At 35.0% G+C, this 24,755-nt stretch overlaps 2 protein-coding genes across 2 annotated transcripts; one reads left to right on the forward strand and one right to left on the reverse strand.

The window, feature by feature from the left end:
• The first annotated feature begins 1,209 nt into the window (after positions 1–1,209).
• Positions 1,210–15,754, forward strand: LOC146139692 (protein Smaug homolog 1-like). The gene is made up of 15 exons (XM_083391263.1): positions 1,210–1,363; positions 2,240–2,417; positions 3,601–3,770; positions 4,222–4,378; positions 4,575–4,676; positions 4,750–4,884; positions 5,125–5,234; positions 8,134–8,220; positions 8,793–8,976; positions 9,684–9,769; positions 10,060–10,163; positions 10,890–11,052; positions 11,971–12,071; positions 12,631–12,719; positions 13,404–15,754. The coding sequence occupies exons 1-15, from the start codon at positions 1,346–1,348 to the stop codon at positions 13,430–13,432; spliced, it is 1,713 nt and encodes a 570-aa protein (XP_083247389.1). The 5' UTR covers positions 1,210–1,345; the 3' UTR covers positions 13,433–15,754.
• LOC146139693 (uncharacterized) lies at positions 15,754–23,920 on the reverse strand. Its single transcript, XM_083391264.1, has 10 exons — positions 23,681–23,920; positions 23,017–23,097; positions 22,363–22,485; positions 22,044–22,167; positions 21,270–21,392; positions 20,856–20,956; positions 19,493–19,617; positions 18,904–19,002; positions 16,598–16,751; positions 15,754–16,308 (listed from the first exon to the last, which is right to left on the reverse strand). Exons 1-10 carry the CDS (start codon positions 23,689–23,691, stop codon positions 16,236–16,238), a joined length of 1,014 nt encoding a protein of 337 aa, XP_083247390.1. The 5' UTR covers positions 23,692–23,920; the 3' UTR covers positions 15,754–16,235.
• Between the last annotated feature and the right edge of the window lie 835 nt (positions 23,921–24,755).

Consider the following 24,755-nt stretch of genomic DNA (forward strand, 5'->3'; position numbering starts at 1 on the left):
TGGGATTCCCCCGTGTTTAAATAATTATTAAATCAACTCAGATTATATTAGTTAGAGAGCGGGTTAGCGTTTGGGTTTGGGTGGGTCAAGTGTTATTAATTCTATCTCACACTTTTTGTTATTATTTTGTGAATTTTCAGCGAATTTTTTAATTTATCTTCGCTGGGAGTTTATCTAAAGGTCTAATTAGTGCAGTGGTTCTTAAACTGGGGTCCGCGAGACAATTTTCTGGGACCGCGAAGCACCTAAAAAAAAATCAACACGACGCTCAAGAAGAAAATGTTTTGTGCAATAAAATTTCCAGGCAACTTACTTTATCAAGGGAACAAACACAATAATAATAACTATGCCTAATTGTGAGACAAAAAAAGAAAGCCAAACTTAGGCTACGAGTGACGCTAGACCTATACGCAAAGGTGACATTGCGCCAAGTAATTCCAACGTCTTTGCGCTCGTCATCACAGGCTACGATTAGTTGTTCATTCACGTGATTGCAAGTTTCGAGTGGAATTGTGCATTGTGATGTCATAGTTTTGTTGCGTTGCGCTGATGAGAATTTAGTTTTTACAGCTTGCTGCGCTGTCACCGTGGGCGGTCACGGTTAAAAACTGTTCGTGATTGCTTCACTCAAATAAAGTGATTCGTTAGAGGTTTCACATTTTCCGTGGATGAATATTTTGAAGGGGAGACCGTGAGCAATTTAAAAAATTGCTGGGGGACCGTTGCGCAATTTTTTTCAAAAAGTTTGAGAACCTCTGAATTAGTGCATTGCCACGACCTCCAAGTCTAAAAGTCAGATTTTTTGTCATTGAATGCCTTAATTGTCGTAATTTCTAACGAATCGAACCATCTAAAATATTGTAATAACTGTGTAGTACAGGATATTTGTTCTCTCGCATTTGATGATTTCTGCAAACTAAAAACTTACGAATTACAAAAGAAATGATTTTTCAAGTTTTTGGGCAGTTTTTTTTTCGTATGGTACAAATATATTTTATTCTACAAGAATTCCACAGCATCAATTTTCGCAAGGATAACAATAAATTAACTTAAGATATGTTAAGTTTAATCAGCAAATGAACAAAGAACGTTTAAACTAAGACACGCAACAGAACAATAACTCTGTTTAAAATATTTACAAGCCTTAGTGGTCTTCAGGTTTATATTATATCTATAAAAAGAGCTTCATGTTCAAATTTCCTCAGGTATTAGGCCAAACTGTACATAAAATGATCTGATTTTCAAGCTATTAAATTGTGACAGACCTTAACTGTTACTTTGCTAAAATATACATTTTCTTGGACAGATAAAATTGGAAATAACAAAGCAAAAAGAATCATCAAGTATGCTATTTAGTGATCAGGTAAGTTTGTTTTTTATTTCTAATTCAATTTGTTTCAAACTGATTTTGGCGCTGGTTTAGTAATGTAACACATTTATTTTAAAATTAACGAACCGAGTTGTCAAATTTAAAATTTCAAGGAAGGCATAATTATGTAAGAATAAATAAAATTATAATACCCACTCAAATGCTAACTCGAACCTTAAAAACCCAAATATTGTTAGCAATATAATAAACCCCGGGACCAAATAATTTGGTAGGATTCTAACCCATCGCCCTGATTTTTTTTAATATCTGAAAAATATATATATATATATACGCTTTATCAAAGAAAACTGCTTTACAAAATTTCTTAGGACTGTAAATTGTTAATTTAAAAAGTATTAGATGATAATGAAATTTAAAATCTGCATTGATTTATGTGTGTGGCCAACAGGTCAAGTAATAATATATTTATTATAATATTAATGCTTCCCCCGACCAAACGCTAACCCTAACCCAGGTAATGTGTGTTGTGGTAGGACTCTAGACAAGCGCCCTACTATATCGGTCCAAATTATAAAATTATTATATTCCAAACAGCTCCTGGTAATTATATATATAAAATAGCATAACCAGACAAGCTGTTTTTATTACTATTATGCCTGGTAGCTACAGGTTTTGTATGTCATTTTAGACTTGTTATCAGTTGTAATGTTGAGAAACATGTTGTATGGGTGGGTGTATTTTAAAGTATATGTTGTTATGTTATCTGTATTAAGGTTTTTCAAACAATTACCCACTAGTAGTAAAACTGTAAAGCACATTTTTACTCAGTGTATACTAATGTCTAATCTTCTACATCAGGGAACTTTTGTTTGTTGTTACAAATATGTTCTTATATATTTTTTTTTTCAGGTCGAAGTTTTGGCAACATGGTTCAAGAATTGGAATGAATGTGAGCAGACAGTGGCGCTTTATTCACTTCTCAAACGCGTCAAGAAATGTCAGGCTAAATTCTTAGCTCGGTGTCTAGAACACTTTTTAAATGATTGTGATGAGCTTTACCCCCTTGAAGAAGAAGCCAATAATGATGGTAATTAATTGTGTTGTTTTCCTGAATTTTGTGTGTTTAATCTCACAAAGTGTGGTTTGTTAAACACATTATTTATACCCTTTTTGTATCCATATCATGGATTTTCTGTTAAATATGACGTCACTGAAAAGATGAGTTTATATACGGAGTTAGATATAGTTAACTTTTGGTAATAGTTTGTTTGTTAGGCAGGCATTTTCTGAATTTCGTCATAGGAAAAAATGTTATATCTAGTGTTTGAACATTTGCCCAGTCCTTTGCAGGAGGATCATTCATTGTTTGAAAGGGGGCTGAGCACCCCAAGTTTTTGTTAGCGGATTTTGGATCACCCTAAGCTCCCCAAACTCTGCGTCCATGATCCATATGTTATTTGTATAAAATGTGAGGAACTTAACATAAATTTAGCAACAATTTTTTAATGAGCTGAATAAATTTTGTGGAAATCAGTGACTTGCTCAGTTCTTATATCATTTATTTAATTGTTTCCATCTAGTTATTAAACTGTATTCTAAGTGGTGAAAATTCATTCAATTTATTTTTCATATTGTTTTAAATATTTTTGCAAATTATCCAAAAAGTAATCACTTTTTATGTATGGAAACATTTTATTTCTGTTTCATGTTAAATTGTTTCACATCACATTTTTTAAATAGCTTCCCACCAATTTCAGCCAGGTGGTGCGCTGATAGATGCCAAAGATCTTTAATTATCACTTTCCAGTGAAATTGTCAGGCCACCAGAAAGTAATTATGGGTCAGGCGTGTTGTTGTGAGAAAGACTTTTTGTCTTTCAGCTTTGCAACACTTGACCTCTTTATGTAAGATAAGTGACACTTACTAGCAATTTTATGGATAGCTTTGAACTTTTTAATCAACTCTTTTAATTGTTATGCACTCTGCTGCCATCCTATGTCAATTTGCATTTTTTAGCTTACAATGAGCTATACTTTATCATCACAGAAACAGAGCACTTTAAGTCCTGATGGTGAATGTAAAATATTTTGGCGATCAATTATTGCACAGAGAGTTAGTTACCTTATAATATATGTATAAGGATATTTTATAGTATATTCTTGCTCCAAATTCTAACTATAATACTTTTAATAAATTTATTTATGTATATATGTTGAATTTTGAATGTTTACTAATTATACCAATTCAATATATTATCCCCTCTTTTGCAGAATTTATATCTGGTCTTTTTATGGAGTCCCAAAAAGCAGCAGTTATCGAACAACTTTTAAGTCACCTTCCACTTCTCAAACCTGGGAATGCCCCTGCCAAGAACCGCTACCTACAAATCCTACCAACCGTCCTTGCCTATGCAATTGAAAGATCTGAATATTTGGAAGAGGTGTGATTAATACCGTTTTGTTGTGTAACTTGTTTATAAACTAGAAGTTATATTTTTAAAAGTTACTGAACTATATTCGGATATGTAAGGTACAATTATATTTTTGTTTTGTAAAGCTCAAAACCCAACTGTTTAATACATAATAATTATTTTAGTACAGTAAACATTAGAAACATTCAAATTTAAACATTTATCTATGACTCACTATTGTCATTTGACAATATCCAACTTTATGCTTGCTTATTACAGTTTTGTTATGTATACCATAAATCGAAAATTAATACTAGATAATAAGCTCCGTATATTTATATATTGCATCTTTGGCCATGGTTGATAGAAATTACTGCTAGAACAACAACACTTGAAAAATTTTCTTAAATACAGCACAGTTCTTAGCTGTATAAAAGTCTGGCATAGGTAAAAAAATTAATTTTTTTTTTTAATTTTATAGTCAAGACAACTCCTCTCCTATTCACTTATTCACCCTGCATTTGACAACAAAGAGCGACACCTGCTTACTACTTGGATGTCTGGACTAGATGGCCGTATCACCACAGAAACCAGGGAATCAACAAACATTGAGGAGAAGTCACCCGAAGTTCCATCAAGTAAGAAATTAGTTTGTCATATTTGTTTTACCTTATATATACACCTGATAAATTTAGAAATTATGCCTTTTTTGAGAAGTGTTTTTTTCTAAAAGTTTTTTTTTGTGTTACAACCAACTTTAATAAATAAAACAAGAATAAAGGCAACAAAAAACTGAGCAGCATTACTTAAAGTTACAAATATCCCGATTTACAGATACAAATTCTCTGGAAGTTGGAGCTACACCAAATGGCTTAAGTGATTGGAACCACAACAATGTTTCTGACGAATCGAATTCCTTGACAAATTCTCTAAAAGGTAGCCAAGAACATTGTTTTATGGTTTTTATTTTAAAAGTTCCAGTTGTTTCATGTTGCTTCTATTTTGATAGATTATGCCAGTCAATGTGCCTCCCAGCCTGACATCTCATCTCCTTCAAGCCTTAGCACAAGCTCTCCATCTGAAACAATGCTTCAACCAAGTGCAGTGCTCATTGCCAACGAACAACTTGCAGATGGAATGTCAGGTAGAACAATGTGATTTAATTAATAACTTTTTAAATGTGGCACAAAATTTTTGTCAGTTATATGAACCATAAGACACTATACGGTAAAGGTGTTCGAGCCACCAGTTATGTGTCCACCACCATGTATATATAATTTTTGCCTGTATAAATATTGGACTTGTGTGTGTAACTCGACTTGTTTTTTATTAAATATGAAGTAGCTATCCTTATAACAATTTTACGCTTTTTTTGTTTTACTAGACATTCGCAGTTGGTTAAAGTCGCTTCGTCTACACAAATATGCGGACATATTTCTGAGAATGTCATATGAAGAAATGATGAATTTGACCCCAAGTTACCTGGATGAAAAGGTAACAACATCCCATAAATTATACCCTTTATCAAAGTTAGATTTAGTACAGTGTTGGCATAAGCATTTTTTTTAATTCGACTCGCCTGTTTGTGGCAATTTGTTTAATGCCGCTTGCTGTTTTTTATGGCAATTGTAAATGGTAGCCTGTGGAATATTTACATATTTGGTAACCTTATCTGACATGACTTTATGGACAAAGCACAGATGGGGAATTTTTTAATGTTGATCACATGACCTAATTGCACAATCTTTCTATACAACCAAATGCTTCATAAAATAATGTCTGGTGCCTCTAAATGATTTAATGTTTTTTAATACAAACATTATGTTAAATTGTTAAGCAATTTATTTGCTATAATCAGTCTAATTAAAATATATATATATATATATCATCATTGCATAAATATCTAAATAATCATTACACAAACAGTAATGTTTGTGACCAAAATACTTAATTTTTCTGGACAATGGATGTAATGTATATATTATGCAATTAAACAAAAAAAAAACAATTTTATAACCCTACAAGATTAAAATGATTAACTTGAGTTTGTGAAAACAAACATTGTATGTTCATTAGTAGCAGCCGCTCTTAATTTAATTAATGGTTTGAACACTTGAGTGGGTAACATGACACTGTACGTCCCGGGACAACAATAACTGACACCAACAATAAATGACATCATCTCGCTAAGTGGGTGTGTTGATAAAAAGCCTCACATCTCACACTTTTAAGTTTCCCACGCCAATGGGAAGAATTAGCATCAGTGAGCTATCAGAGGGTCCCACCTAATTAAGGATTGAGTCACTGGCTTAAAAAATTGTTCCTATTTTATTGATACGGTCAGTAAGTTGCTTGATTCTGACAGCTTTATAGTCATGTTTCAAGTTTAAAAATGTTGGGAACAAATATCCAAGTTATGGCATATTTTGGTGTTCATGCATTTCCTGTTGTCCAATGTTTATAAGATTAGTTAAAATATTATTATATGTTTTTGTAAATCAGTAAGTTGTTTCATTTTGACAACTTTATAGTTATGTTTCAAGTTAAAAAAATATATTGGGAACAAGTATCAAAGTTATGGTGTATTTTGGTGTTGCATTTCCTGTTGTCCAATTTTTATAAGATTAATTAAATATTATTATATGTTTTGTGAATACAGTTGATCCAATAAATTGTTGCATAAAAAACTTACAATCATCTTACTGCTGCTTGTTAACTTTGAATCAATATATGACAACACCCTTTCTTGGCACGTTGATAGTAATTTCTCTGGTTAAGTTCTAAAAGGCTGTTAAGTGACATACTCAAGTGTTGCGACACCCCACTGTTTGTGGTTGCCTTATTATGTGAATTGAGTCATACCCTGGGGATGCTATGGGGTTTCACCACCCACTAAATTCCTAAGCTGTATTTAAACACACTGCTTAGCACTTTTCTCCCTAATCCGGTAATGATAGCACACTTAGACACATGTTTTCATGTGAATTCAAGCGTATACAATTAGGAATGTTATGAAACCACATGATTCCGAGTCGGTTCATATTGAAGTAAAACGTACATATAAAATGCTATGTAATGCAACATATTTTTGTATAGCCCTGTGCAAGTTATTGTTGTGGGCACAAACTCTTCTTTGTGTAAAATAAAATATTTCAACTTACATGGTAAAAGTTTTATTTAGTTGGTCATTCGCATTACAATTTTTTTCATCCGCACAAGTGCGTACCATCCCACGGGTTGAAAAGAGCTGCTCTAGTAAATATTAAATATATATATAATGCCCCTTTTCAGTATATAGTATAAATAAAATTCAAAAAGTTAAACAAAGCAGTATAATTTGAAATAATGTATAGATATTAAACCTTTATTGAGGAAACAATATTTAAACAGTTTTTAGGTGGAATTTACAATGTATTTAAAAATGATTTTTTTTTACTTTACACTAAACCAGACCAAGTTTTAAACTTTCTGTTCACCCCAAATGGGCTAAGGTGCCCGTGGCCAGACATATCCTTTGTTCTCAATTGCCTGTTATTGTGACATCACAAGCATGCATTGTTCAGCCAAGCATCAATGCCCCCTATTGTGATTTCATTATTGATGGCAGGTGATGCATGACCACCTGTCCCTAAACAGTCACATGCCCCACAAGCAAGTACTACATATTTGTTGTCTGGCCCAAAAGAGTCGCCATCTTGCCTTTATATAAAGCATTACTCAAATAACTATTTAACAGAGTTTGGTTAAAATCGGTATCCTACTTTTGATACCTTCAGCATGATGGCTCGTGACATTTCAATCCAAGGCATTCTAACATGCCTTTCACCCTTGTTAGGTTTTATTATCTTGGGGCTTTTTTGTTGTCGAGCGTAGCGTGCCGAGAATGCCGATTCACAGGCAGCCCACTGTGAAGAGGTATGTCAGGGGCTGCCATTGTTGCATTGAAAGTTTTGCCGCAAAACTTTTCTGCGTGTTTTGTCTTTTGCCCCAAATTGTTGAGTGCATTCCTGGCCACCTTCAGCCTTATTGGGGAGTAATGCAAAAGAATGTTTTGTAGGGTGCGTTTAATACAGCTAGCTTCTGGTTTGTTTTCCATAACTCTGATAAAAGAATAATGATTTTTGTAGTCATTTAATTGTTTAAAATATTTATGGCATTGAAAGATAAAACAACAGATTAGCCATTATCCAACTGGCGTGTTCAATGTTTTCAAATATTAAAAATATATTGTATGATAACTATCAATCTATTAGGCTTTTATAAACATTTTTTTTAAAGAAAAATTTTTTTTTTAAAAGTTTTTTTTTTTTTTTTTTTTTTTTTTTTTTTAAGAAAAGCAAATTTCCTACTAATTATTTAAATTTATTTTACCCAAATATTTGTGTTTACACAGAGCATCACCAAAGGTGCCAGAGACAAAATTATTCTCAACATTAAGAAACTCCATGAACGTTTTAAACAACTCCAGCAGCTAGAAACTGTAAGTTGATCAAGTTATTTTTTCCTTTATTTCATGTTGCCATAAACCTGACTACTATAAGCGGTACAAAATGTAAGATTGTTATTTGATGCGAGAATGAAAAACCTTACATATTAAAAAAATAAAACTTTGTTAACAGCCGTTTATATGTGGCAGTGTTTCACACTATTTTTCTTGCGACACCTTTGGGAAAGTTCATTGTACTTGCGATTTGCAATGCACCCAGTATAAGAATTTTTCTAGTTTTTATTTAATGCTTTGTTTATTAATATATTGTATCCGAAAGTCGCAATCCAATGCTGCATTTTTTTTGTAAGAATTATTTTGCTAAATTATTGTTATTTTTGCCAAATATAAAACTAAAACGACACACCAGAGTTTGAGAACCTCTGATGCATGGAATATATTATTTATGTAAAACATATTCGATTTCTTTCAAAATAGAATAAGCTCTTGTTTATGGCTATTCAATGTCGAAGTTGTTTCTCTGTGTTTTAGTTTTCACTGTCCAAAATCATATATATATATATATATATATATATGTTTAATGGCTATTTATGCTTACTCGATAGGAAATTCTTGGTGGCGGGTCGTTAAGAGCTGCCCTACTTGAACTCGAATCGGTCATTCAAACTCCGATTAAGAGGTTTGAATCCGCCAGGCCCCCGGACACTGAGGACCCAGGGGCTCGGGCACGAAAGGAAAATATTGAAGATGGTGACATTCCATCACTTTACACCAAGGTCATGGGGAAAGGTTTGTTTTTACTTTGTTTTCTTTTTTTTTGCTAAACCTGGCTGCAATTCTTTTGTGTTTTTCTAAGTTCGTTAAATATTACTGCCTTGTGCAAACAAAATTACCAATTAGTTTATCAACAGATTTTTTTGTTGTAAATCGTATTAAACTGACATAGGGTTGTTTTACCCAGCCTAAACATCTGTGGCACAAATTGCTAAATTTTGTGACTTTCCAAATTCTTTGGTCTGGTGTGAGAGACCTTTAATCAGGGCTGCGGAGTCTGCTGACTCGGGACTTGAGGAGTCGGTTTGTTTTAGCTGGAGTCGGACTCGGGACTCGAGTAAGACCTTGTAAAACTAACTGAGTCCTGAGTCCGATATGCACATGCGCAGTACCAAATTTTAAAACTGATTTTAAAGGCCGCCAAACAGAAATTGTAAAGGTGAAATATTATATGGCGGAATTTTTTCCAACCATGTATTGTGAGTGAAAGAATTATACGACCCCCCATAAGTGGATTGCTGAATATCCACATTATTTTAGTTACGTAAATTGGTGAAATACAGGCTGTAGTAACCGTTTCCGCAGCCCTGCCTTTAATGCACCATTATGATATTTACTTTTATCGCTAGATATTTTTTTTGCTAGTTATAATGTTGTAAATCTTGCTGTTTTTGTATTGACAAACAACATGAAAAACGAGGGTCGTGTTATTATTTCCACAGCTTGCACCCAACTTCTTGTATCTAAGCCTGATAAAGAAAACATCTCCTTGTATATGAATCTTCTGGATCGCTGTTTACATCATTCTGTAAGTTTTTGTCCCTACTTTTGCCGCCTAGCTTTAGTTTTGCCCCAAGTTGTGTACCCACACTTGTTTTTTCATTTTCCAACACACCTTCACAGAGTTGTTTGACGCTTCAACTGTTAGTGAAAGATCAAATGTTTTTGAAGATATTCCAAAAATGTTACTCTTTTCATTAGTGGCGTTTTGTTTATAATGTTAGCATGCTTTCACCATTTTAAGTGTTTAGGTATGGTATTTCGTATGTATTTTCCGCCCACACAAGCTTTGACATTCTATACTGATTGTTAATCCAGGCGTTCACGGAGGTGCAGAAGCGGCGTCTGTACTCGTGGCAACGCCAGGTGCAGAAAATGTACAGGTCCCTGCCTCGGAACGCAAGACCTCCAGGGTCCCAGAGGTAAGTTACGGCGCTCCCTTTGCTTGCATATTAATTTTAACCTAAAAACTATAAAATTTGTGCAAAAAGTTGACTGCCGATTTTTTTTTCTTGTATAACCGCTCTTTGGATTGCTTACAGCATGATGTAAAAGGTCGTTTTCTTGTTATTACTCTCTGTTAAGGTGGTACTTGGTTATTTAACCTTTTATAGCATTGGGACTTTTTTAAGTCACTGAGACCCTTTTTAAAAAATATAAGCTTGTAGATCTTATGTTTTATAATTGGCAAAACTAAGCTTACGTTTATATAAAGTGCTAAAGTTTAAATGCAATAGTGCATTCAAATTAATTAAAACAAATGCTTAAAAGTAAGTAGTATTTTAACATAAAGTTTGTCAATTTTAAGTCGACTGGCGTAAGTCTGCAGCCCTTTACCGGACCCCTAAGGCGTCAACAGCCCCTGGTTCAAACCACTGCTTTATAGCGTTTGGCACGATTTACTCATAAGTCATAACATGTCAACTGCAAACTGAATATGTAAAATATGAAGATATCTCCTCGCCCTTACACATAAATGACGACAATGACTTCAAATTGTCGCAATATACTTTTTTAGACTTTCTTGTCTGAGTCAAAATCAGTCATTTATTAGTTCTAGTCATTAATAGAGAAATATATTTCGCCAAATCCGGCATGATCAGACTGCTGAAAGTCTAAAGTATATCGTATGTCAATTGTGTTTTCAGGGGTCCCTCTCAGGGCACCAGCTACCCAATGCTACGAAGGAGCAGCGCTCGGGCCCCACCATTCGCCCCCCAGATGTCCGCTTCCTCTGCCCCACGCTCCCTTAACCCCCTCGCTTCACCCCCGTCCCTGCGCCCGATGGGAATCGGATTCCATCCTCAAAATGTAAGTATTCCATGCTTGGTGATTTGTTTTTAAGTTTTGGTAACGTTTTACGTAGCGTGTCGAATTGCTAAACCCATCAGGTTTATCGTGTTTAACCAGCCCACCATGTTGCCCATGACATTTTTACTAAAAGCAATAATAGATTTAAAAGTGATATGTATCTATAACATATTATATACATGTTGTAAGTAAAAACCCTCGTCCACTAAATTAACGAATAGGTAATAAATATGTTGACTTTAAAGTGCTGGTAAAAGTTTTCCTTTGCCACAATCCATTCGAAACTAGGGTTGTGTTTTTTTGATGCGCAATTATTTTTTTGCAAAGTGCAAATTAAAAACAGGCAAAACTGAAGGTTTAGCTCACGGATGCCGGACCTACAAACTTAGATTTGCCTAAAGCATTGTGACTGTGAGCAGTGGCGGATCCAGGGGGCACCTGGCCATGCCCCCCTCCCAAATAATGTATTTTTCACCAACGTCTACTATGTAAATACCTAAACTTCTTAGTTCTATCGGTATTTATTGTGTTTAAGTCCGTTGATATCAAGGCGCTATGTAAATTACCGCAAAAACGCATTTTTTTTGCGCTTCGCGCGATTAGACTGAATATCAGTTTCATATTTTCGCACGAGATCGTTAGAGAACAGCATGTATTTTTAGGAATGTTTTATGACGTCATGACTAAACTTTCTGACGTCTTTCAAAAAAAAAATTACTGGCGCCGTGAAAAAAAATAACGACGGTCAATGCGGCCGTCAAAAGCTAAAATGTTGTGCACCCCTGGTTTAGCTGAACGGTTAAAACCTTATCTGCTAAAACTGCCTTGGTTATAGAAGTGGGCTGTATTTTGAAAAAACGTGAAGAATTCGAAATACCCTTTTCGTTACAAAATGTTCACCGTGCGCCTGTGTTTTAGATGAACTGGTTCGCCGTTCCTCAATCTCCCGGTGCTACTAGATTAACGAAAGTTGATCCTGCTAGAAAGGCGGCTTCATACGATCCAAGGCTCGGTCAAAGGTAGGCTCGCAATGCATTATGTTCTTTTTTAACAGTTCTCTTTTAAGACGGTTTGTCCTATTTTGCAAAGAAAAATAAATGGTCCCCCGACGAAACTAAATACCCAAATGTCTTCCTTTTGACGTTTTAACTTTGTTTTGTTTATCTTTTTTCAGAATTATGATTTTTTTTACTTTTCGGCATTATAGTTAAAGTCAATGATTTTTAGGGGACCGACTGATTTCCAATCATTTTTTAGATCAATGATTCATATTAAGATAGAATCACCACATCTATTTATGGTAAAATAAATTTGCCCCGTTAATGTGTCTTTTAGGCTGTTACTTTTAAAGAATATTAGTATAATTATCTTAAAAGATGTGATAAGGAAAATTCCATTCTTTTTACTTCTCTTTTCGGAGAAGGCTGAAACAATTACTAAGGTTTTTCCTATTATTTACAAACACCGTTTCATTTGAAACCCTTTCGCAGCGAGTAATATGAACTTCAATTCGTTCTCTTTTGAATAATTAACCGTTAGTGGAGACAAACATCGTAAAGAATTCCCGTTGTTTTTCAGGATGTTTAGCGAAACGGAAGAGGTTTCGAGCGAACTGAACACCAGGCTGGATTCCTTATGCTTAAGTGTCGCCGAGCATGCTTTGGCAGGTAAAACAGCATTTGCCGATGATAAAATATTTTTTCATGTATACCCATACGGATTAGGTTGGTTTGTCGTTGCTGTTAATATTGTTAGTGCTAGCGAAGATCGCACTACAATTAATCAAAAACTGGTAGAGATATCATTGCAATAATTTCCCCAGAGGGCTTATCTTATAGCTTTATAACACACGTTTCCTTGCTTACTATCTTGGTATAAATCGCACTACAATTAATTAAAACCTGGTAGGAGCATCATCAGAATACATAGGGATTACTTTATAACTGTTTGTGACATCAAGCAACGCTATTTCCTCGGAAGGTTAATTAGTACCTTTGTCCTAAAACTAATAATATACCTATCGCGTAGTTATGATTTATTATAATAGCGAAACTACTATAGTATCGTTTGTCAGCTGTAATATAATAGTACAAACTGCTTCATGCAGTCAAAAATTAACCTAATTGATTTAAAGTGAAAGTACATTCATATTAAAAGATATACTACCTTTTTCTCTTTTTCGTTGATGACTACTTGTAGTTGTATTGGGGAGTATGCCCAGTTGCCCACGTTTACTGTATAGAGAACTGTTTGATGTGTTTTCGCAATCAAAGGATTTATGCAAATATTTGAGTTTTTACTGAAAACCTTCAAACTGTTAATATATTTAAGACCTTATTTTCTTGTTGCAGATGGCATGGACGGTGTGTCGACGTTGTGATATACATAGAACAAAGAGAGTATTGTTTTTCTTCTTTTATTTTTTCATTTTAATATCTAATAACTAACAAATCCTGCTTTTAACTTGTCGCGTTCTATTTTTTGTCAGTCTTTTTTTCTGCAATTGTGAACGACTTAAGTTGGGCTTTATTGAACTTGTGGGCCGTGTCCTGGTAAATGCTCTTCGCCCAATGATCTTTGAAAATGCCTCGGAGCTCAAAATCCCCAAAAATGGTTGGAGCTCAAATTCCCAAAAGGTTCCGATAATCCCCATCGAGAATGTATCCACCATATTTGTTAGTCTTAATCTTTTAAGAATTTGGTAAATGTTGACAGTTTTACTGATGGCAAATTTACCAAGCTGCTCGACTAAAGCGAGTAACGTTATATTCCCCGACTGTATTGCTCAACCTTTCTCACACTCGGGCCAATTTGTAGAACAAAGAAACTACTGCGCATTCCTGTATCTATTTAAGGATAACCGCCGAGTTTAAAAGTTCCTGCAGTCGATTTAAACCTGGGGTTCTTAAACTTTTTTTACCGCGGACCCCTAAAAAAAATTTTGTTTCGCATGGACCAGTGTAGGCAAGACATTTTTATAGATGACGTCATAAATTTACGTCATAATACAAACTTGACTTGAAAAAATTGATTTGCTTAAATATACGCTACGAGTTTAATTAGGCCTTCATGGACCCCCTAAAACTATTTCACGTACCCCCCCAAAGTGTCCATGGACCCCAGTTTAAGAACCCCTGATTTAAACTGTATAGACACATGTTGACATTTGTAACTGGTATCAACCACTTTAAAAGTCGCGCCCGTCAGTTTTGGAAGGGTCGGGGGCGTAAGTTCGAATCTCAACGACGGCCACTCTTTTTAGCGGTCAAGGCCTTATTTGCAGTTAACGTGGCCATACGGCATTTTCAGGAATCGACTCTGAAATAGACAGCTACTAAACGGGGCAACTCAAAATTGTGTCTTAGTGATATCAAGTGAAAAGCGTTTCGTCGACACGCGATTTGACCAAAGTACGTTTTCCGTGTTACTGCGAGAACTTGCATTCAAAAGACGTGAATCGCTCGTTCACTCGTTTTTCGCACTGCGGATCCTTTATTCCAGCCTTTTTCTCCGTTCTGTACATATCAGATTTAAGTTATATCGAGAGAGTTTTTATTGTCTCCCCGTGTGGTGCTCCTTACCTGTACGAAAGTAACGATCTTGCCATCTTTCGCTGGCCTGGTGCCAATTTCCCCGTCTCCCCCCAACTCGTTGTTCCAGGCACACACGTGACTGCACAAGTTCAATGTTATGCAATTGCGTGCCGATCTCGAATTGCGCGAGCAACTGAACCGCATACAATTCGTTGCCGTGTCACGGAACTCCACTCAAGTGTGCTACATGTCATAAGTCATTTTTGTCGTTTGTTCACAAATGCATTTACTTCCCGAAGGTTGTAAAACGCCACCGTTCTTTTAAAACCCTGGTGGTTTTCAAATTCGCCTTTGAAAATAAGAGTTTTGATTAAATCATTTCCACTTGTCCGGTGTTTCGCGTTCGAAAAATCTTTACCTAAATATAGAAACGACGGTCGATATGCTTCAACTCTTTATGTACCCCCTTCGCTGTATCAGCGGCAATTGAGATAGTTCACTCGCAAAAATTGTGGCGCTTTAATTTCCATCTTTCCCAAGCCGATTCGGGACTTAACGCCTACTTTCTGACATGCATTGTTTCGTGCTTTAATGTTGACGCTCTGCGGAGTAAAGAAGTTTTTTTTTCATTTTGTATTGTCGCTTGGCCCCTGACAAGTTATTGGCTGTTTTGTTTCAAGAGCACACAGAAGCTCACAATGTAAATCGAATCGTACCCACGAATGGGTTTACTTACAACTTGCTTCATTTTTTTCTTGGAATATTTATTATGAATTCAAACCACTTTACTCTGTTTGGGGCACCGTTTTCGATCATTTCATTGGAGCATTGGAATTAGTTTGTCATTGCCACCGAAATGCGCTATACAGTGGCCAGCCTGTGCTTATACTTTGTGTGGCCCAGAAATAATATATCTATATGTATGAAAATAACCCCTTGTAACTGATGGTGTGTTGCTAAAACAAACAGTAAGGTTTCCTAAAAGAAGAATTTAGATTCACAATAATACTTTGGTATTGGTATTGTTAGGACTCGTTCGTTCGTACAGCAATACACCGCGCTTGTAACAACTTCGCCTTTTCATTTTCTTTAACCCATTTCGTGTACATTTTTCTATTTTACTGTCATTGTAAATTCCAATGATGCCCTTCTTATTAAACAATTATCTAAGTTGATTTCTTTATTTTGAACGAAAGGACGATAGAAAAATTTAACACTCGAAAAAATAAATCCGAAACACCTATAGAACAAGGATACTAACATCCCACAATACACAATTAGTCGAGAAATGGCACCTTTAACTTAGGGTGTTAAAACATACGACAATATATTATCTACTGTAACTTGGAAATAACGAAATCTAATTTTGTTATCACTGTGGAACACAAAAATGTTTTCTCGTGTGTTTGCAGTTGTGCAAGTTTCAGGTTTTTTTACCAAACAAACGAAAACCATAAACGTATGTGAAACGTTAATTAATTAGGGCTGTAGTAATACAAAAATTGTTCTGTTTGTAAAGCAAAAATACCTCATCTTTAAAAAATGATTGAAGTAACATTTCATAGCACAAAAACAAAAAAAATCTTAGGCTGGCAAGTTGTGCTTTGAACAGTCGGTTCGTGAAGATCCGATGTCACCAACGTTGCACTTTCACGAGTTGCGTCTGCAGCGGCACTTTTTCCAACAACGCCTCACAAAGGTTTTTGTCGCTTGGCGTAGTTTGCTAAATGAAATGAGAAAAAGCACATCGCACTAATTTTCCTGTATTTAAATGTCTGGCAAGTCGGTTAGTATTCATTTGAGTTGAGACAACAGCTGTGAACTATTTTATTGCGTTGGTCCTGGTAGTATAACTTGTGTCAAAATACGCGCAAACTCGTAGCGCAAAAAAGGTTCAAAGCGAAAACTGCTAAAAACTATTGTTTTAAATTGTTTTGGTTTTAAACAGCGGAGTCTAAATAGAAGTGCGTTAGGCATTAAGCCACTTCAGTTAAACTCTGCTTGCAAGTTACCTGCTTGCAACGCTGTAGAAAAGCGGATTGAAGCACTCGCTCAATCTCAAGCAAAACACGGCCGAAATGCGGAGATGGATTTCGACGTTGTGTTTCGACAATGAATCTGTGGGTTCTACCGACAAAACAACTTCCCGGTAGTAGTGGTAATAAACTGTAAAGAACGCATGTTGTCAAGAAATTTCAAAGCGATATTAGTGTGTATAGTGCTACCTTTTTATGTAAAACGTAACAGAACTAGATTTGTATGTTTTTCACTTTAACTTTTTCCCCAAAAAAATCAACGGAACCAAACACTAGAAACTGAATTGTATAAAGTTGAACATGGTCTATAAATAAATTACATCTCGATTAAAACCGACAACACAGCAAAAACTAAAACGAAATAGTCCTACATAAATCACCAATTCTATAATTTGATTAATATTTTGTTCTAAGTAGGCTGCGTATCGTCAATGGTCCAAATTATAACCACAAAAATGTAGCCTATGCTCAATAGAAATTTGCTAGAGAATGGTTAAGAGTAAGCCAAGTCTACATAAAGCCATGACCTCATTGCGTGGTCCAAACCTTTTTGTCTTATAAACTATCCTGTCGCAAAATAGTTAGGCATACGATACCAAGGATAAGATTTGACTAATCGACGCGCAGGTGATCTGAAACGCGACCAAACGTATCGCTTTGTGAAATAGCTTGAAAGGTAAATTCCGAAATGAGTGGATTAGATATAGCTGTCCAACAGTCCAATATCCTTAGGCGTTATTTCCAAAATGCATTTATCTGTGCGGTTAAAATACTACTGTCGTTTTCTCAATACCGATGGCCAAGTTCAACGATCCAGTTTCGTTGCAAACAATTAAATCCGTTCATTCCATCGCATTTTTTGGTAAATCTTTTCCGTGTTTATGTATCGCCTGTTGACGAGGTAAGAGGTTATGATAGAGGAAACTTTGAAACCAGTGACTTAAGTGCAGTTAAGTCATTAACCAAAGTCAACACAACAACTGTGTTGTGATTGGTCATTATTTTTTGACCTAAAAAATCAGAAATTTTAACCTAAAAAATCAAAATTTTGACAAATTTCGACCTAAAAGTATATTTTTTGACAAGATTTTAACCCATTAAAAATACATTAATGTAAACAATATTGTTGTTTTAAGTACTGCATTAGTGTCTTGGCGTCGTCAACCACACGTTTAAAATCTTTTACTGACGATCGCTGGTTCACAAATCAAATATTTTGTTTGGATTAAGCAGAAATGTTAAAAGCTTAGTTGTTATTTTGGCAGTTCAAAAAGACAAACAACTATAAAAATGCCAAAGAAAAGCAAGAAGCTGGGTTTTTGTAGAAAATGAAAAAAAACGCAGTTGAAATACACTTAAATATAATTGCAGAAAATTAACTAAAACCTAGTTATCGAAATAGGAAATGGGACATTCGCAAATTGCAAGCGAAAAACGACAGATGTGTTTTAATCAGAGATACGAAACTCTATAAAGCAAAAACGAAGTTCGAGCTGGACCTAATGCAAAAAGCTAGGCTTGTGTTGTTAATTCTGCCAGGTCGCTATATATCTTGTATAGCTCTATTGAAAATATAATACAGTTAAAATGTCGTTGAATATAACTTAAAACTAATTATTATAACTTAAAACTAATCAAAAAAAAATTCAACTGAACGACAATTTTAAAAATATGACTATAGCTTTTTTAATTTTGCAAACAATTTATGTGCATTTTTAATCGATTTTGACTTAAAACAGTTTTGACAAATTTTTGACTTAACGTGTAAATTTTAATAACATTTTGACTTTTTTTGACAAGTCAAAAAATAATCGCTCCAGCCATCAATCATCATCATAACGGCCACCTGGTATGTCACGAGCATAGTTTTTTTTAATAATTATCCAGTGAAAGTCCAATCTAAATTGTGTTTTTTCATTCTGACATTTTTTAAAACGTGAACAAGGGGCGCGCCTTGTGATGAACGCTCATAAAAAAGGGCCACCACTTCTGCAAGGACAAGACCCAGCACTGTATCAGAGTTTGGTTCTGCGAATATGTCATAACAAAACGTAACAGACCGAAGTATGACGAACAGGTAGATCATCAGCCATTTTAGTCTTGGTAGTTCCCAATACTTTTAGCTGACTTACGTAAAACGATTTCGATACGTTCTTCGACACCCCTGGCCTCTTGACGGGTTAATTCATGATGAAATGCAATTCCAGTTATTGGTATTCTTAAATATACGTGAATATAGGCTACTCAGTGAATGGAAAACTCAAGTATACTTGAGAACTTACAAATTCTGGGAATGTAACCGAAGAAATAACAACCGACAATCAGCAGCAACTGGACCATGATGAAGTTTTCGTCTTGGATGAGCGTCGATAAATCCTGACCTAAATAAAAAAACGATTATATTTATAAATAACCCAAAAATTAAAATAAATATATATATATATTGGATGATTTAATTACAAATTATAAAAGTTTGCGATAAAAAATTGTTGTACAGTTTGCGATAAAAAATTTGTTGTACACAGTTCAACTTGGCTAAAAGTATAATTTTAGATGGCAATACTCCCTAGTGGTGGCCCTATGAAGCACTTAGCCAAAATACAACTCGTGTCCACCTCTTTTTTCAAATATGGTTCAATGAAAGTAGTATTACGCGGCCCACAACTGCACGATATATGTAAAATAATAATCAAAAGCGCGCGGCCCACGAAAAAGGGCTCAAAGGCTTACATTTGGGCGGCAGCCCACAGTTTGTTGACAACTGTGGTTGACCCAGATTTAGCTCGCGAATTTAGCTATTTGCGGACCCATGACTTAAAAACCCCAAAACTTTCTTCACCCACCTGTGGGTAACGTTTTTATTTCACCCACCTGTGGCCAACGTATTCCGAGCCTTGCGTTGGCGATGTATACTCCACAAAAGCAGTGAAGTTGAAACGGTGGTGAAAACCAACAACGCTGAAAGGATAATTTCCAAACCAAGCAGAAACCTTCGCCTAGCGCATAATAAAACACTGGTGTTAAAAGAGATTGCTGGTACTGTTTGGCCAATAGACAAAATTTTACTTTACATTGTAACGATTCATAAACTTTTTTTATTTGGCCCGGTTTGTTTAGCCCAGTGGTCGGCAAACTTTTTTTGTCGCGGCCCAAAGAGCTCTTTTAAGAGCTATTGAAGGCCCATTTCGTAAAACCACTACGAAAACAGTGGCGGATTCAGGATATTTGATTTTAAGGTGAAATATTAAACAGCGCTTCGATTGCCAACTGATATGCCTTGTGTAAAACATAAAAAAAGTACATTCGTGCGCAGCGCGAAGATTTTTTCAATTACCTATAGTTAAAGTTGGCAAAACATATAGTTCAACAGGTTCTAAGGACCACATTTGGCACGTGGGCTTTTTCAAGCTGAGCAAATTTTAAAATTCCATGTCACACCAACTTTTAAAATGAAGTGCAATGATTGTACGGCTATCACGCTGGCCACAACTGCATGATAACACTAAACTATTCAAAAGTAACTCGCGGCCCACAGTTTGCCGACCACTGGTTTAGCCGACATATGTTTCACGGCTATTTAGTGAATAGGCTGCTGTGGACACTTCTATAGCGAATCTGCGTTGACAAAATTACTTCGCGAAACTGCATGCTTTAATTTGTGCGCAACCTCAACTAAAACAACAGACTTCGTTTAAAAAACACAAAGAACTGTAGTCGACAATCACTTTACTTAATAACAGACTAAGCAAAAAACAGGAGCTCTATAATCTACAATGAAAAATTAAATAACCCAAAAGGGAAGCCAGTGTTGTAAACAAGTTATTTGCAAAAATAACAAGTCCGGATTTAGGCATTTAATATATTTGTCGCAGTAAGTCATTTCTATCAACATAGTACGTTCGATTATTGAATTTGCAGTAGTAAACTCAGCCGATCAGGAGCTATATCAACGAAAACGACAAAACGTAACGTATAGGGAATAAGCTGTTTTACACGCATAAATATAGATAAAGTCTAACCAAACTTTTTCAAAAAATATCTGATGAAAACACTTAAAATTAACACAAGAGTGACTTACGTCAAGTCTGGGTCAAATCATTACAACACTTGGAGCAACAAAAGTTATGCTTTTAAATATAGCGAAACACCAGGCAGAATAGAGTGTGTTTGTTATTTAACTGGACTGCCTGACCGTTTTTTAAGATTGTGTTTTAATTAAATATACAACACTTACTCGATATCAATTTTGCTCTCCAGACTTCCATCTTGAGGAAGCAAGACCATAAAAGCAACAAGATTCCCAACGTTCACGGTCCATATGCAGAAAATCAAAACCTGCGCAAAACACAGAAAAAGTTAGAAGAGGAATAATGCGGCGATTGCGTTAAATATGTATGGTAAATTTAAATCCGGGCAAAATGTTGAATAAAGACATTCATATCAGTAGATTTGATAAATTAATACTATCTTGAATATACACTCACATCGATAGGTGTTAAAAATTAAGATATTATGAAAAACACACTAAAAACGTTGTTAGCAATAAAATCATACTTTTTTATTTTTACAATTCGATTAAATCAGGGGTAATTTACATTAGGGCCTATTGTGATTACAGCAAAATAGAAAAATAAAACAGGTTAAATACCTTGGCCATCTTTTTGGTGAATATCCAGAACGGTCTGAGGTAAACCCAGCAGCGAAGTGCCGCAAAAGTACAGATGTGGCATGACGTCACTAAGCATGTCCATTCCGTCATGAATAACATAACCTAAAGCACAAACACCAATGTTTTTTTATTTTCATTTTTACTAATACAAACACACCAGTCGCAGATAACAAATGTGTTTTACTCACAGGGCAAATAGCAAAAAATATAAGCCTTAATTCAATGTTTTACAGCTTAATTTACGCACCTCCTTTTCAAAATATTATCGTACCATGCTGATTATAATCTAACGCCCTACTCAGTGGGAGGGCTACGGAGTCGGACTCGAGACTTGGTACTCGACGGTGTCGGTTTGTTTTGCGGACTCGGGACTCGAGTAAGACCACATAAAACTATTTAATTACGTAAATTGTGGAAGTACAAGCTGCGGAATACAGGCTTTTAAGTCAGGGCCGGATTCCGGACTCGACGAAATCGCACATTTGACCAAAGTCGGATTCGGAACTCGGGAGCCGGACTCAGGTTTATTTTTTTGGCCGGAGCCGGACTCGGAAGTTGGATTTGGGTCATTTTTAACCGACTCTGTAGCCCTGCTCACTGGACAGCGGTTATATAGAGCACTGGGTTATAATTTGTATATTAAAGCCTTGCCTTTAAACCACAAAAATGCATAGTTGGAGATGACCATTGAGTGCAATAGGTAAAAGTATAGTAGACTAGTGAAACATAAATACTAGGCTATACGCAAATTACCTTAAAATAGTCATGCCATTGTGTGAACTGTACATGATAAAATCCAACTGAATAGATTGCACCCAAAACAGACGAAAGGACATCAGAAACGCAAAGACTGATAATTGCAATGTTGAACGGTGTTCTAATTTTTTGTAATCACAGTTAAAAATCACACAGCAAAACGCAATAGTACAAACTACAAAGTTTAAAAAAAGTTGAAGAATTCAAACGTATAGGGTCTTTCCACAAGATAATAGAGCTGTTACGTCGTAGCAATAAGGAAGTAATCTAATCTAAAGGATTTTCTTGGTAAGTTAGCAAACACGTGTTTTTTTACCTGATTTCTCTATGGAATGCAAACACAACCAGGGTTAAAGAGTTGACGAAAAAGCTAAAGCAACTCAATGTGAGAAGTGTGACCAAAAAAGCAATATAGTAGGGGGAAGAAGAAGTCTGTATCCTGCAGAAAAATAAAACCTAATGATTGAAGTTACTAATACACTTCTTACACAAAAATGGCTGACTGCTAAAGACACATATAATGATATAAAAAACAACGTAAGTGCTAAAATTTTGCGATTATTGAAAATATTTGCCAATACAGTAATTTTAATATAGAGTAACCACTGTTATAAATAAATAAAATGAAAAATCTATTAGGTTAAGCCAATTGAATATCATGTTCAAATAAGGAAAAAAATATATTTTCTTTTACATTTGGCAGAAATGTCCAGCTTTATGCCAAATGAATACTCACCGGATCAAAGTTATGGTTTAAATTAAGGCCCTATTACGAGTATAATTACGACAAATTTATTGGGCGCTCGACGTTAGATAGGAACTTTTCGGCTAATTCCTAAATGAACTTCAGCTAAACAATGAATTCCTAAATTTACTTCAACTAAACAATGGAGATTGATTTACTTCAAGTAATTAAACCAAAGTAAACGTTTAGTAAATCGCCACTTGCCACAACCATTGAATTACTTACTCAACATGAGAGAAGCTGGCATGAGCAGTGATATTTAAGATTGCTTGAGAATGGTTTGTCGTTTCTGATGAAGCAGTGGACCTACATGCATTAAATATCAAATGAGCATTACAAGAATTATACAACTGTAGATAATAAAATCAAGATATACACGAAAACATAAAATTTATGTAAAAATTACTTGTTAGATTCACACAACATTTTTGTAGTATTTACACAATTTTGTCTTTTCTTCTCAGGAGAAATTCTTTTTGTTAAAGCTGTAGACATTCTCTTTTATTTTAAACTATTTCGGAAATTTTAAAACTCACTTTGTTATTGAATAAACCTATAGTAGGGAACTAAACGCTGTTTTATTGCTTCGGAAGCCTGTAACTAAGTAAGCATAATATTTACTTAAAAATTAAACCTAATTGATGCCATTTTCTCTTACGCCAATACGTATTGTCCAAAAATAAGAAGAAAGGCGTTAAAAGCGCTGATACTAAACTGTAAATAAAATTAGATGTATCTATTAGTTAAGATAATATACAAATGGAGCGCCTTAATTATTAACCTTACAATTGACTGTACTTTTTTAAACCTACAACCTATACAATCTTTAACAATAAACTTAATATTTTAGTGTGACAAATCAAATTATTATTTTGTGGTGATAACATACCTTACGTCCATTCCTTACATTAAGAAAACCTTGAGGCCGTTCATAAACATTTCAATAAAATTAATTTCTGACTTCCAATAACTCCCATTAATACAACAAGCGCTAAGAAAGAAACTCAGTATTTGTATTTCCAAATCATTGGAAGACTGGAATCATTTTCTATAGCGTTTATCAGACCCCTTCTTAAAAAAACAGCTTTCTTCTCGAAACTCTATTTCGCAGTAGTAGACTAAATGCCTACTCAAATGAACCTCAAAGGAATTTTCATGTACAATACATGCCATCCGTTCACATTATGACCAATACACCCTCCAGTCATGATTTAACGTTAAGCTATTTTGCCGAAGCATGAAAATCACTATCTGTTTTGAACCTTGTTGAAAGATGTCGCCTGAGGTGAAACGGATACAAAGCAGCGGACAGTCAAAACGCTTTAGCGCGTCAAGATTTGAATACTGGTAAATCAACTATTTTCGTAACTATCTATCACTTTTTAAGAAAGGTTATTCTCAAAGGTTGTTCATTGTTTTCTGGGCCAAAACGTAATTCTGCCTGTTACTGCTTGTAACTATATTTGCCATGGCTGTACTTCTTATTTAGGTTGTCTGGTATTATCTGATCTTAGTGGTTACTCGAAGCGAAATGTTAGTATCGGCACTTGTGCGACAATAGGGTAGTATCGGTGCCAATCGGATACCAATAATTACAGGAATTTCAGCCATGATTTGCAACCCAACTCAGCTATTCTACCTTGAATTGTAAATTTATCATATCAGATTGCGATACTTTTTGTGAAAAAAATATCGGGTATCGCTATCGAAATCAAATGTCAAAATATCGGATATCTATACAACTTTCAATTGCGGAATAAAAAGCAAAAGCGTCCTTAAAAACAAATTTAATGTCGGTATAATTTGTGTTTGTTTCGTTCTAGATCCCGTAACAGCCACGGCCCGGGCAAAAAGAATAGTCGCGTTTTATCAAATTTGAAAAAATGACGCTGTAATTGATGGCATGTAGAGTTTAAAATGCCGTAATAAAGTTAGTCAAAACGTGACATCATACAACAAGTAAC

This window comes from Ascidiella aspersa, chromosome 6, assembly GCF_963924565.1.
Source record: "Ascidiella aspersa chromosome 6, kaAscAspe10.2, whole genome shotgun sequence".
Classification (NCBI taxonomy): domain Eukaryota; kingdom Metazoa; phylum Chordata; class Ascidiacea; order Phlebobranchia; family Ascidiidae; genus Ascidiella; species Ascidiella aspersa.